At 37.1% G+C, this 13809-nt stretch overlaps 1 protein-coding gene across 2 annotated transcripts in view; it reads right to left on the reverse strand.

Moving 5' to 3' along the window:
• The window catches only part of man2a1 (mannosidase, alpha, class 2A, member 1), a 248185-nt gene extending 235751 nt beyond the window's left edge, over nucleotides 1-12434 (reverse strand). For both annotated transcript variants that reach the window (XM_088911950.1, XM_088911951.1), the window contains exon 1: nucleotides 11084-12434. In XM_088911950.1, coding sequence (XP_088768076.1) covers nucleotides 11084-11221 — 138 coding nt within the window. In that variant the 5' untranslated portion in view covers nucleotides 11222-12434. The remainder of the gene's footprint in view (nucleotides 1-11083) is intronic.
• Between the last annotated feature and the right edge of the window lie 1375 nt (nucleotides 12435-13809).

Genomic DNA, 13809 nt, shown 5'->3' on the forward strand with positions numbered 1-13809 from the left:
ACATTTACAAATGACTCATCATGTTTCAATTGCATTAAATTTGATTTTTTTATGGTTTGAACACATGAAATGTGAGGAATGGCTCCTTTCGAGAGGCTCTTTCCTAGACCATGATCTGTAGGTAAGCCAACATATTCACCAGTTTTGCATCAAAAAATATATCTCTTCCATCTACTAAAAGCATGAAGTGGTGGTTCCCAGTGATCTGCAGGGAAAAAAACACGGTAATAACCTAAGACTAGGGCTGGGTGATACGGCCTAAAATTTATATAACGGTATAATTTAAATTTTGGATGGTAACGATATACATCATGATAAAGAATTTTTTCTCATAATTTCCAAATATCAGCAAGTTGGACATTTTCTGAATTATATAATTGGAGCTAAAATATGGCAGAATTTTAACTTATGACGGGTCAATAGTGAAAATTTCCAAACCCCGTTTTGCGACAATGCTGGAGGCCAATCTAAGTAAACATCAAAATCCATTCTCTACTGGTATAAGAATCCCTAAATGGATCAGTGGATTTTATCTGGCTTAAGAGAACAGACAGATGATCAAAATGACAATGAGGAATGAGCAAATGAAACAAAGCACAATGAAATTATGTGAAGAGTGTAGAGAAACTACTGCAGTGAATAACTGAAACTGTAATTTTCTTAAACTGAAACTGTGAATGAACCATCACCAGCATACTGTATGTTGTGTGCTAGGTTCTGCTGAATAAAAGCTTAAAGCCTACACCATTATCCTGAGACTAAGCACAGGTAATACATGTCCCAGCCAATTTAAGTTTTTAAAACAAGCTCAAATAATTCCACAGTATTAAGAAAATTATGGAAAACATATGAAGGCTGTGATAATGCTGACATGGTGGAGGCATCATACCAAGGCTAATGGCAAAGACTGGAAGCCACTCACAATCAGGGTGGTGCTGATATTGCCAGTGGTTGTTTTGCAAATTAACATGATTTCACTGCCTGATCACAGATCAATACATAGTCAAGAAGCATACCTGATCAGATTAACAATGAGAAAACAAGCCACTCAAGTTTTATACACTTCAATTTATAAAATTCAACTGGATGAATACACTGACACTACAAACTTCTTAAAGTTTATTTCATATTTAAGGAATGAATACAATGGAGAGAGCTTCGGGAGCTGTTTTTGATCTTAATGAAAATAACATTGATTGGTGTGCAACGTTATGGTAAGAGCAATAGCTTCACTAGCAACATCCATACACTGCAGCACCCATAAGTAGCAAAATAAATTTGTCCAAGACCATTGTCGTGGTTTTATAATATGAATACCTCCACTGAATCTGTGAATATCTGCAGCTCTAAGGTGGCAAATTCATCTTAAGGAAAGTTCACCTTAAACGTTTTCTACACACTGATATCCACTTACTGTCCCAAGGAAAGGTAGTCACTCAAATATTTAAGCTGTGTGATAATGAGAGAATTTTAAATTAATAAAAAGTTTAAAAGTTAAAACAAATTGTTATAAATGGTTAATATTTTCAATCACTTCAGTGACCTCAATATGTACTGTATATTCAGGGAAAATTAGTGACATTCTTGCAGGATATGCAGGAAATAAAAGCTGTGATAAAAAATAGCGATGGGGGCAAAATGCCTTTAGAAGTCAAATTGCCACTCTCTTGGGAATTTTTTTTGGGGGGTCAGAGCAGAAATGTAGTTTCAACGCAGAGAATCATATAATCTGAAAGCACCTTCAAAGTTGTTGAGTATGTGTAGAGCATGTGTGTGTTTTCAACACAAAATCCAACTAGATACAAAAGCTATTTGCAAGCATCATGAGCACACAAACCTGACTTCACATGAGCAAGACTGTCTCGTGGACCTGTCCTGTGATGGTGCTTTATAGCTGGATTGTTCTTGAGAACACCTCAATGTGTTTTGATTTAAAGTTGCTTCAGACTACCCAGCACTATCTGAAAAAGCAGTCAAGTTGTCGGATGCCTTTTTGCACATAACTTACCTTTGTGAAGCTTACGAAAATTATTGCATTGAATACCAAATATTAGAATAAACCTCACACTGTTTGACATCTTCAAAACATCGATCCATCCATTTTCTAACCACTTTATCCAATACAGAGTCACAGAGAAATCAGAGTCTATCCCAGCAAGCAAAGAGCACAAGACAGGATACCCTGGACAGGATACCTGTCCATCACTAGGTACAAAGACTTAAACATGTACACACTCACAGTAGGGCGTTTACCCCGAAGCCAATTAAACTTCCAGTTTGTCTTTGGATTGTGGAAACAGACCGGAAAACCCAGTGGAAACCCAAACAAACATGGGGAAACATACAAAATCCAACAGATAGAACCCAGGGCCCCAGTAACAAGAACAAGCAATATGCCACTATACCATCCTCTTCAAAATATCAGCCTTCTAATTAGGTAAGATATATTTTTTCCTACTGGTAAATCTACAGTGATTAATTAATGTGCTGTGTGCAACCAATTTATAAGTAAGTGTAATAAATTATTAAATAGATGATCAATTATTGGATTTATTTTAGAAATGTAAGCATTTTCATGATATATACTGTAAGCTTATATAAATCCAACAGCCATGGGCGATTAGTGGTCCGCTAAATGATTTCATCAGTCCGAGCGTGTGCCATCAAAAAGGCTTTGGTCTAGAGTAACATGTACTTGTCTTACAAATCCACAAATTGGAAACACATTCAATATACCATTATGTAACTGTTCTTGTCACTATTCATAAAAAAGGATGGACAAATTATGTGGTTTTCTTCCTTCATAAGTTATCGTCGTTCATTATACTTGCCATGCTCTCACAAACCGACTGCTCTATAGGGAGCTCTGAACTATTTGTTTAGAACAAGGTGATGAATACACTAATGGGAAAACATTCACCTGAAAAATGAAAACATGACTATTTTAAATGTGTATTCTGCAATATAAAAAAACACTGTCAAAGGTTAATACTGTTCTCTTAAGGGAGTTACTATGTTTTTCTTGGAAGAATTAGAGAAGAAAATACTCATACACAAGAAAATCACCAAAGATAGAGCTGCAGCTAAAAAAATAATACATTGGGTAACTAATTCAGTCTTATGGCAGCACACATCATTCACTGGGCAATTTTAAATAATATTCAGTAGCAGGCCTATATATCTTGCTTTGAGATTTTCCAGAAATATTTTCACTCAGCTTACTTTATACAGGACTTGGTTATTACCTTACTGGCTTACCTAGCGGACACTGGATGGCATGCCAAAATATGTGTGTATTGTAGTGTATCAGAATGACTCAGTACAATCAAAAGCTGAAGCAACTTCTTCGACATCCTGCAATAGGTTTTGATTTGAACATATTCCATAGCCAATCCAGGGAAATCATTGCCACTTTCAATAACAATCACTTTTAAGAATAACTTAAAACAATATAAACTTTCCTAGCAAAATCTGGATATTAGAGAGTAACTCAGAGTAATAAATTACTTCAAAAAGACAGACAATCTAATATTATGAATAGCTAAAATTAAAAAACAAGATTGACAAACATGTGCGCTCTACAATGTACATCCATCATCCATTCCCAATGCTCTCCGGGAACACTGAGCTGTCACCGTTTGCCATCAGATTCAGCATTTTCTGGATGTAATTCATATAAAATTAACAAATTTTTCCTTCTTTTCATGCACATGAAACTAACTACACAGCTTCATATGGGGGAGAAAGTTTAAAAAGTAACAAGTACATATAGCATGGCTACACTGCCAGAAACTGAAATATGACATACAGCACAATTAAAAATAGTTAAGATCCTGAAGATTTCTTCTCCTCCTTGCAGCATTACACACCTTTTAAAATGTCCTTTTTTAGGTGCAAGCATGAATATACAACTAGATTATTACCAGTTTCTTACCAAAATAAATTGTCCAAAGACACACCTGCCTATCTCACCAGTAGAAGCAGAATTTGCATTTACAGCAATCGTACAGCAGCCAGTGCTGTCTTTCACTGAGTAAAGATCTGACATTCAGTCCTTAGTTCCTTTGTTACTCAGAACTTCTTTACTTCCACAATACTCATAAAAGACAAAAGCAAAGAATTAGTTACTACAACACGTGATTTAAAAAAAAATAACAAAGGCCTCCAGGATTACCACAACAATAACCTCATAGAAAATATTGATAGTACACAAGGGGAGGATTTGAAATTAAAATTAAACAGAAGCCTTTTCCTTCTACATACAGTCTAAGTAAAAGGATAAAACTATTCAATATGAACCATGTAAAACTGTAAATAAGCCAAATATATAAGTACTCATGTGCTACATGCATATTTATTTAATCACTTTCTGAAATTTGAATTACTTTTTCTATTCTAAATAAAGTTGAACTAAATCATTTAAATTTTAAGTTTATTTTCTTTCTGCATCCACATTGTCTGTTGCTATATAAGTAGCTATTTTCCAAAATAATGAGCAACTATTGTTCTGGAGCAAAAAGGCTTTGAAAATTCTCTAATTAGTTTAAAAATGAGTAACCAACAGCTCAAACACAACCTTGCAAGCTAACTTATGACTTATGTACTATACACAGCTTAAACCCATAAATAACCATTGTTTTTTATTAGCTTACATCCGGGTCAAAGGGGTCCTCTTGTACCCTGTTAAAAACAAACATGTGCAGCTTCCCTCTCAGAGCTCAGCACTGACGTAGGCGGGGCCCGGGCTGTCTTGGGCCTTCTGTCAGGATACATCTGCTGTTTTTGTACCAAATAGAAAAAGAGACCAGCAGAAGTGCAGAGCGGCCACATTTCTTTTCCACTTCCAGTTTAACAGTGTTATTGTCTGTAGCTCGATGATAATAACAATAATAATAAGGGTAGGTTAAAGGGAAACTGCAGACCCATTATTATTGTTGTTGTTGTTATAGACATGGATATATTATTCTTCTTTTCATATTTGTTTTTGAATTTTTTTTATTTTTTTTATTTTGAAAGGCTAAGAAAAACCTTGTCAGAACCTGGCTTTATAAAACCTCCTACAGAATTTGATGTCTTTGTTGCATCACTTTCAGATTCTTACCCTCACAAAAATGGTAGTGGTAGACATACTGGAGGAGCACTGGGAAAGGATCTGGGTCTTTTCAAGTGCTATAATTTGAGAAATTGACTTTTCAATAAATTTCTTTTTAGTGTTTGTAATAAGTAAGACATCAAAAATCTGTATCAGACTATGTGGCCTACAACACATGATGTGATGACAAAATTTTACGATGTTGTGTATTTCTAGAACTGATGTCTTGACTGTGTGGACAGAATGCACTGAAATATAGTCTGACTATTACGTTGCATACATGCTACTGACATACAGAACCATATTATTTTCACTTAAGCATATAGTCCACCCATCGACCACCACTTGATTCAAGCAAATCTAAAAAGTGACAATTAAGCTAGACCCAAATAACCACATGGAATGACAGAGAGAACAAAAGACCAATTCCTCACAAGGCATCGACTACTTTTGCTAACCTTTAGGCTCCTTGCAAAGGGTGGCACAGTGGTGCAGTGGTTAGCCTCCGTATGCTGGGGCCCTGGGTTCAGTCCCAGACCTGGGGTGCTATCTGTGTGGAGTTTGTATGTTTCCTCCAACAGCCAAACATACTGGTAGGTTAAAGGCAAACTGCAGACCCGATATTATTATTATTATTAAATCTCGGTAGCAAAAAAAATTCATTGACGGCATAGAAAAGTTTTAGAAATTTCAAATTAAGCATAAAATTGTGAACTTTGTGGAAGTTCTGTATAGTTAACAGGTTGTTGCAAACTCCTGATCTCACCACGAGCGAGAGTGAGAGCTCCCATGAATTGTGACGTGATGCGACACTTCCTGCTCGCTAGGCACTGTAATGACTAATGTAATGTGATGCACAAGCAAATAAGTACAGGTTGTGCAGCAGACGTTTCACCTCAGAAATGATCCAACTTGAGCTAACAAGTAAGTTCCATTTATCAGCTAAACCATCTTGAAGTTGGGAGCAATATTTCTGTTGGATTAAAAGAGATGTATTCACAAGCCTGCTTGTTAACAACGTAATAGAGTCGCTTCACCTCACCAGACGTTTTGTTGACTCATTCTGAATCGCAGAATATGGTGCTGCACATGCCTGAAAATTTCACCTATTGTGATGTAAATTGGAGGTTTTACAGGTGACTGTGTATTTTACTTTTACTGTGGTTTAAAATACACTTTTCAATGCCGATTCTTTCTAACCCCGAAATATAAAAATGGAATTGCAGTTCCCGTTTAATTTAATTTAGGAAAACTGACCCCAGAGTGTCCATAACTGTGTCTGCCCTGCGATGGACTGGCTTCCTGTCTGGAGTGTACCCAGCCTTGCACCTGTAGCTTGCAGGCACCCCCACGACCCTGATTTGGAAGAATCGGTTAGAAAATGGATGGATAGATGGGCACCATGGAAGACCCATAGTTTTGATTTGCAGGAATATGTAAATTAAATGTAAAGCTCATTCATAAATGATTAAATGGAGCCACAGGCAAAACCTTAACAATGTACCTAAACACCCTTCAATATGAAGTAATTATTCTCAACACAGAAGTTATTTATTGCATAGCTCTATTAGCTTGATTGAATGTACACAAGTTAAGAATATTTTTACAATACATTACTGCATCCAAATGAGTCTATAAGGTTCGCCAAGAAGGTATCCATTAAAAAATTACTTAACTATAATAAACATAGAGGATGGTCAGAGTATGACAAGATGGATACATGAGGAATAAGAAAAGTTTATAATAGCACTGCCTGCCAGAATGGAAGGAAATTACACTGCCACCCCATAACTGTACAAAAAGCTGGATGCGACAAAGAGACAGAAGCACCAAAAATTGTGCTTGAGGAGTTACCACCCTAAGACACAACTGCTGTTTACTTTAGGCAGAATTACAAGAGAAGATGCTTTCAGCAGCCAGAAAAGCTCTTTTTAACAGAAAAACAGAAAAAAGCAGTTTTTAGGATGTGTTAATGGAAAGGCTTATGAGACTGATATCTTCACTGGGCCTGCAGAGCTGTGTCATACAGCATGGAATTGAAACTGTCAACTAGATCTTCGACACATGCTGAGATTCTCTTTCACGCCTTTAGTTCTTCCTACCTTGTAACCACGATACTGCATTTATTAGTATCTTCTCAAATTCCATTAGAAAGCCCCAGCTGGTACAAAATGCAGCAGTTAGACTTCCAACCAGTTACAGACAGCATGAACACACAACTCCTTAAGGTCTACCCAACAGCTTCTGAATCACATTTAAGACCTCTCCTTCCCTGTTGAACTTTGAGATATCAAACCTAATTATCTCTCTTATCTGACAGCAGCATTCTCTTTCTTCCTTTTCTATATATTGAATCAAGCTCATGGGGAGCCATATACAATGCATTAGTATACATCTAATGTTACTAATGAAAGCACAATAGTTTGGCTCTCATACCAATAAGCATATGAAGTGGTCTGCAAGTAAATCAATCCACTTTGGATGGTTAATTTTCTTTTTTGATTAGTAGAAGTTGACTGTAGCAAACTCATGTTGTCGTGTATTGTATCTTTATCGTTTACTATTGTTTAATTCCAAAGCCATGACCTGGAGAGTTGGAATCCTGCAGGTCATTCCTTATAGTAGTACATACGTCCCTGAAAATGCACTTAATTTCCTGTATGAGAAGCTAAATATATTGTTCAACGTACAGAAACATAAAATTGAGTACATCTACCATGACAAATGTATACATGAATAAAGCCCAAAGCACACAATGGAAAAAATGGCTTATAAATTAGTGTAATTTCAACAGTAAAATAAAAGCCTATAGATACTGCAATCTTGATCGGTTTACACTTCAACTAAAGTACATTTATATGTACTTTATATTTATTTGTAAATCATCAAATTGTAAAAAAGCAAAGTAATTGATACTTCTAAACAATTCGATGTTTTGCCTTTTTAAATTGTTCAGTGTCATCACATGTGCAGTCTGTTAACCAACATGCCCAAACAATGCAGTCTTAAAATAGTACTTTATTATAAATGAAAATTGGCTTGAAGATTTAACTTGACTAATCTAGCAGCTGTCAGCTAACAAATGAACTGCAATACTTCAATATTATTTATCTGCATGTACTGTCAAAGCACTGGGCACAATTTTATAGCAGAATCCAGGGGAACTTCCTTTAGCTAACATCTCGCTTAACTGAATACACTGCTTTTTATCCAGGAAGTTGTGAAATCCAAGTTGTACAATGCCCAAAGCATTGGAAACTACTGATCAAGCACATCCTTTGAATGTTTAATCATAGTCCTATCTATTCAGGGTGTGTTTACAAAGACCCATTCAAAACAAATTCAGAATGTTAGATCTGGAGACTTACAAGACTGTGAAAAAGCACAATGTTACGCTGCTGATAAAAATATGCTGGATATATGAGTTTTAATGTTCATTTTTACAAATCACCAGTTATAAGCTGTCCAATTAGATTAAAGGACTTCATTTTATGACATCTGTACTACACCAAGTGATGAACTGTACTGTATGTGGGTGAACACAGCAGTTTTAATTTTAAAAGGGAATCAGTGAAATAAACAATCTCCCTGGGAACCTTCAAGCTTCAGCTCAATTTTACTCGCTTTATCCCCCCTCTCCAAGCTGCACTCTTGTGAATAGTAAGATTGTACACAGTCAGGTTTACAAAGCAGTTAAGGTTTCTTGCTCCTACTGCAACAGTAAATGCCTGGGGGCAATGGGTAAAACAGTGTAGTTGGCAGACTCTGGAGATTGATAAGTAGTGTTTTCTGTCTGAATTGCTGTACCTCACAACCTCGAGAGCTTCCTACTGCACAAGAGTGCTTCTGCTAGTTTTCATTTGCCTTCTTTTGAAATGTTTTACTTGGTCTATCATTATACAGACATTATACAAAGAGTCATATAAGGACGCATGCTGTTGTATATGTCTTTAATTAAAAGTAAAATTAAATAAATTGTCAATGACACTCAAAACTCATCAAGTGTGTAAAACATAAAAGAGCCTGATTATAATGGACACAATAGTAATGTTACTTTCCAGCATACCAAAAGGAATGGAATACCTTGGTGGAGTGGTCACCCTAAATGACAGAACGTGAGCAACAAAGTATGTTATCAAGAAACTACATTCTTGCAGAAAGCTTCTCCTTAAAATCTTAAGCTTTGGAATGTTTACAAGTTGGTGTTTTTTTTCTCCAGGATAACACCATCCAAGACCGTCTCAGGAATACTCAACAATGGTGAAGCTTATATGCTCTGGTCATCTTATTGAATGCTTTGTCTCAAAGGAAGTTCTGGACCAGCCTCATTGATGAGGACAAATTAATCAAAATATGAGCTAGCAACTCCTATAAACATATTGTTACTCTTAGAACCCACATACTGCCTCTTGAAAAGATATCAAGATCAATGGGACCATGCTTGATTTTTTATTATATGATCGTATAGCATACCAATGACGGTACAGACCCCTACGTTTAAATAATATGGTGGTCAGGCCTTCTTTAATCTAACCTGTCACAAGTCAATATACAGACACACTATCACGAGATCTCACAAAGAGAACATTGCTAAAACTACACTACTTCATAGACAAGGACTCTACAGTATGTTACTCCAAGTACAAATCTTTAGGCTACTTGAAACAGCATGTTCCAAAATCAAATATCTCAAAGTTCCTCACATAACACTGGAACAAAGAAAATGAAGAACCCATCAGAATCGCAAAACCCACATGAAGTCACTGCATTTACAAGCAGGCTTAGTGTATGGTAATGCAATAGAACGTTCACATTTTCCATAGGGACGGAGAATTTTTCATGTTCCCTGATAACCATTATCAATTAAGAACGATTTAAAATTTGTCAAACGTGGTAAAAAAAATGTATGAATAGCTTAATTCAATCTATTCTCAATTTTCGGGAAAATGTTTTTTGATGGATTGCTTGTAACTAAGTATCTTTTAAGATATGGCTTTCCATTTCCTTCTCCCTTGTTTAATAACAGACAGATAAATGTAATGCAATCAACGTGCCCTCTGCTGCTTCCGGTGAAACTCCTCAAACCTCTGTGAAACGTTCTACCCTCCGAGAAATCAATATCATTAGACCGATGCTATAAATTACTGTTCAGTGACTTGTCACGCTGATGTAATTTGTCGGTTTTTTTCTTGTAAAACAAACCTGTGGCCCAAGTGTTTCTGTAGCAGTAACTGTTTAAAAGAAGAAAAAACTGCTGCCGGGTTCAAACACCGAGATAAACTAAATTTATAGAACATGGCTACACATAAAATGCTCTTAAATTCTTGTCGAAATCAGTCTATATTTGCATTTCACCAAAATATAGTAACAGTATGGCAGTCTTAATAATGCTAAACATAGAACTTATTCTACATATGGAATATATACATAGAAATGCAATTCAGGAATTCCGCTATGTTTAGCAGTGAGTGCGTTGGAATTGCAGCTTTTGTACGCTTGATCCTACTGACAAATTGTTAACTGAGAATCGGTTAAGTGCAATGATAAGTGCAAAGTCCAGGTTAGAAACTCGCTTTAGACCTAGTCATTATCTAGAGCTACGTATTTCAATAATAATTTTTACACGGTCCGATAACTTTCATACATTTTGCAGTCTGACATTTGTCACTTGTAGAAAATAAAGCGCTGTTTGTTCTCGTTGAATACTGTATCAAGTTTCAACAGATTCGACAAATGGCCGTAGGCTCACATCTTTCATTGCTGTTACCACACACCTGGAGAGTACAAATTTAAGAAATCCCTTTTTCTGAGTTATTGTAGATTAGGAAACACTATCATATAAATGCAAATCAAAAGGCATTCACAACAAAGTGCGTGAGTAATGTGTAGTAAATACAGCTAGTATCCAGCACAAGTGGCTACGTTGTATTTTTAGGTGCATTGTACATTCCTACTACACACGACTCCTGACATAAATACATAACTACTTACTTTTTGAAACATGCCCGCTCCATTCCTCGGATTTTTGGTATGGTCTAATTGTAGGTGATCCAGCATTAGGTACAAGGAGAACACCACCACGCAGAATATGGCACTGCCAAACACAGTAAATTGTCTGCTCAGCTTCATCCTTCGCTCTTCTCCACCACAGCAGGGAAATGAAGCAACGGCAGTTTTACAAAGTCAAATCCACAGAAAAAAAAACAAACTTTATAGTCACATGCACAGCGTGAAATATCTTGAGCTGTCTAAAGTGAAAGTGTGTCGAGGGGTTTCCGGTTAGGGGAAAAAAGTATCCTATTTTAAAAATATCAGTACAGCAATACCAAAAACTCTCCGTTTTTGCGCTCATATAATTTCGCATTTGGTACTTATTTAAATAAATTTGAAAAAGACGGTAAAGTGCAACATTATTTTCCAGGAACCGTCGCCACAGCCAAACTAACTTTCAAGTCGATGGGCTAGTTTGTATGATTCAGCAAATTGAGTTGGTTAACTCAGCAAGCATTTGCCTTCCTTCCTGTATTTATTTTGTTTTTGTACCCAAGGAAGTGAACACAAAGGTGTGCGTCTGCGCCGCCTATCGAATCATACCTTCCATCGGACCAGGTAGCTTCGAGAAGCGTTTTTGAACAGTCAGAAACTGAACTGCATTTACTTCTGACAACCATCAAGTACGAAAACTGCTCCTCGTCTCACAAGTGAAATCCTAATTACTTTAAATGTCCATGTAAACCGCTGAAGACTGCTGATGACTAATAAGCCCGACTAAACTATTCCTGTTTAGTGTGGTTGACATTGATATAACTTTTACACTGCGCAGCCCGACTTTATGGTACTCAAAAACTGCAACATAACGCAGACAAAAAAAAGTACAAAGTCTCCTTCAGCAATGAATCCTCATTTTGATGAATCTGTTCCCAGATGTTTTTTCCATTTCGTATATTAAAGTTGCAAAATCAAAAGTAATCACAAGTTGGAAAGAGCTTCATTTATGCTTCCCATTTACAACAACCACACTCGTCTTCAGTAAACTATCAGCACATTCTTATGAACACGCTTAACTGTAGCCACTTTCTTTCCAACTTGTTACTCCACTATTTCCTCTTCCCCTTCGACAACTAAGTAGCTCTGGCAGTGTAAATTGTATTTGCTACGCTTGTTGGATTTCTTTTATATAATCCACTGTTAAGGTCCTTCAATTTATTACTATTCTGAAGATTTATCATAACGTAATGCAATTATTTTATTTTTTAAAAAAAAATATTGAAAATCCAGCGTGGGGTTTAAGGCATGCTCAACGTATCCCTCCTTTACCACTGCTACTGCTCAGCTCCTGCAAAGACTCATCGCAGCAGCTGTAAACTCTGGGTTTTAGGGATACCACCGCCTCCCGTGACGTCACATTGTGACGTGCTACAGCATCAATCGCCACCTGAGCTGGCTTAACTCTATAATTCCTGGAGCGAACTTCACATTCTCTTTTACAGTGTTTTTATTTATTTTAATGAGGTGTGAGTCACGTCATGCAGCTACCGAACATCGAAGGAAACCTAAGGCTTATACCTGGAACAAATTCACAGAAATCATCAGGCAAATTATTGTAAGATCACTTCATTCCTTCATTCCTTATACTGATTAACTTCTCATAAACTGTGAAATTCACAACCTAGTAGCATGTGTGGCCACAGTTCGAAGCAAAACTGTGTTATTTGTTATACATGTTTTCAAGCATTTTACAGATTCTGCCTTGAGGCATTTTGTTCCATTTTTACCTACAGCTTGGGCAAGCATGTGTCTATTCCCTGCTTCCAGCCGTCATCCCATCTCATCCCATTAAGTTCAGTGGGTCTCAGGTTGTTGTTACTCTGTATTGTCCTGGTGTATCAGGACGAGTTGTCACATCAGGATGAGCCTGCAGCAGGTGAGGTCCCAGGATTTGGTCAATATAACGCTGGGAGAAAAAGATAATGAAAATAAAACATACCTGGGCTAACTGAATACTTGGCATCCAGAGGGACAAGAGATTCCACATGAGGGAGAGGAGGGTGCAGGATAGGATCTGAGGGAAACTGGCTACTCCCTTGAGCTAACTGAGCACTGTAAAAGAACGGCCAGGGTGAAAAGGGAGAGAAAAGGGAAAGGGGGGAGGGCTCAGAGGTATTGGATTCGGCTGGCTTACAGGCTTGTGGGACTCACATATTGAAAGATGCTTGAAAAAATGTAGGTTAGGCTGTACTGAGGGACATTTTAAGTGCTGGACATTTGAGCAGCATAGTAGTTAGGAAGGGGATTGTCCACACAGCAGACTAAGGAATGTGAGGGGGCAGTATAAGGCTTCCTGACGCGTACTGGCGGGCCAGGCTTGGTAGGGTATGGTGCTACCTTGCCAGGCAATACACTACACATCCTGTTGGGGGCCAGCCCTTGGCTTAGGAGAAGTAGGTAACTGCATAGGACCCCTAGGCCACCAGGGGGCCCCATCAATGTGTAACACAACATATTTGATTACTTTTATTAACCTTTCATAACAACTAACATGTAATGAATCATTACAAGTGCCCTTTTATTTGTGTTACAAACTATGATGTAATAGTTTCAAATTAAAATCATGTAGTGGCAACTGGTAAATGCACATCCTTCTCCAAAAGGGCGTACCTATCGGATGCTGAGAAAAGGAAGTGCAGAAAAGAAGAGCAGGATAAGTCATCTAAAAA

This window comes from Atractosteus spatula, chromosome 3 (assembly GCF_055471065.1).
Source record: "Atractosteus spatula isolate fAtrSpa1 chromosome 3, fAtrSpa1.hap1, whole genome shotgun sequence".
NCBI lineage: Eukaryota > Metazoa > Chordata > Actinopteri > Semionotiformes > Lepisosteidae > Atractosteus > Atractosteus spatula.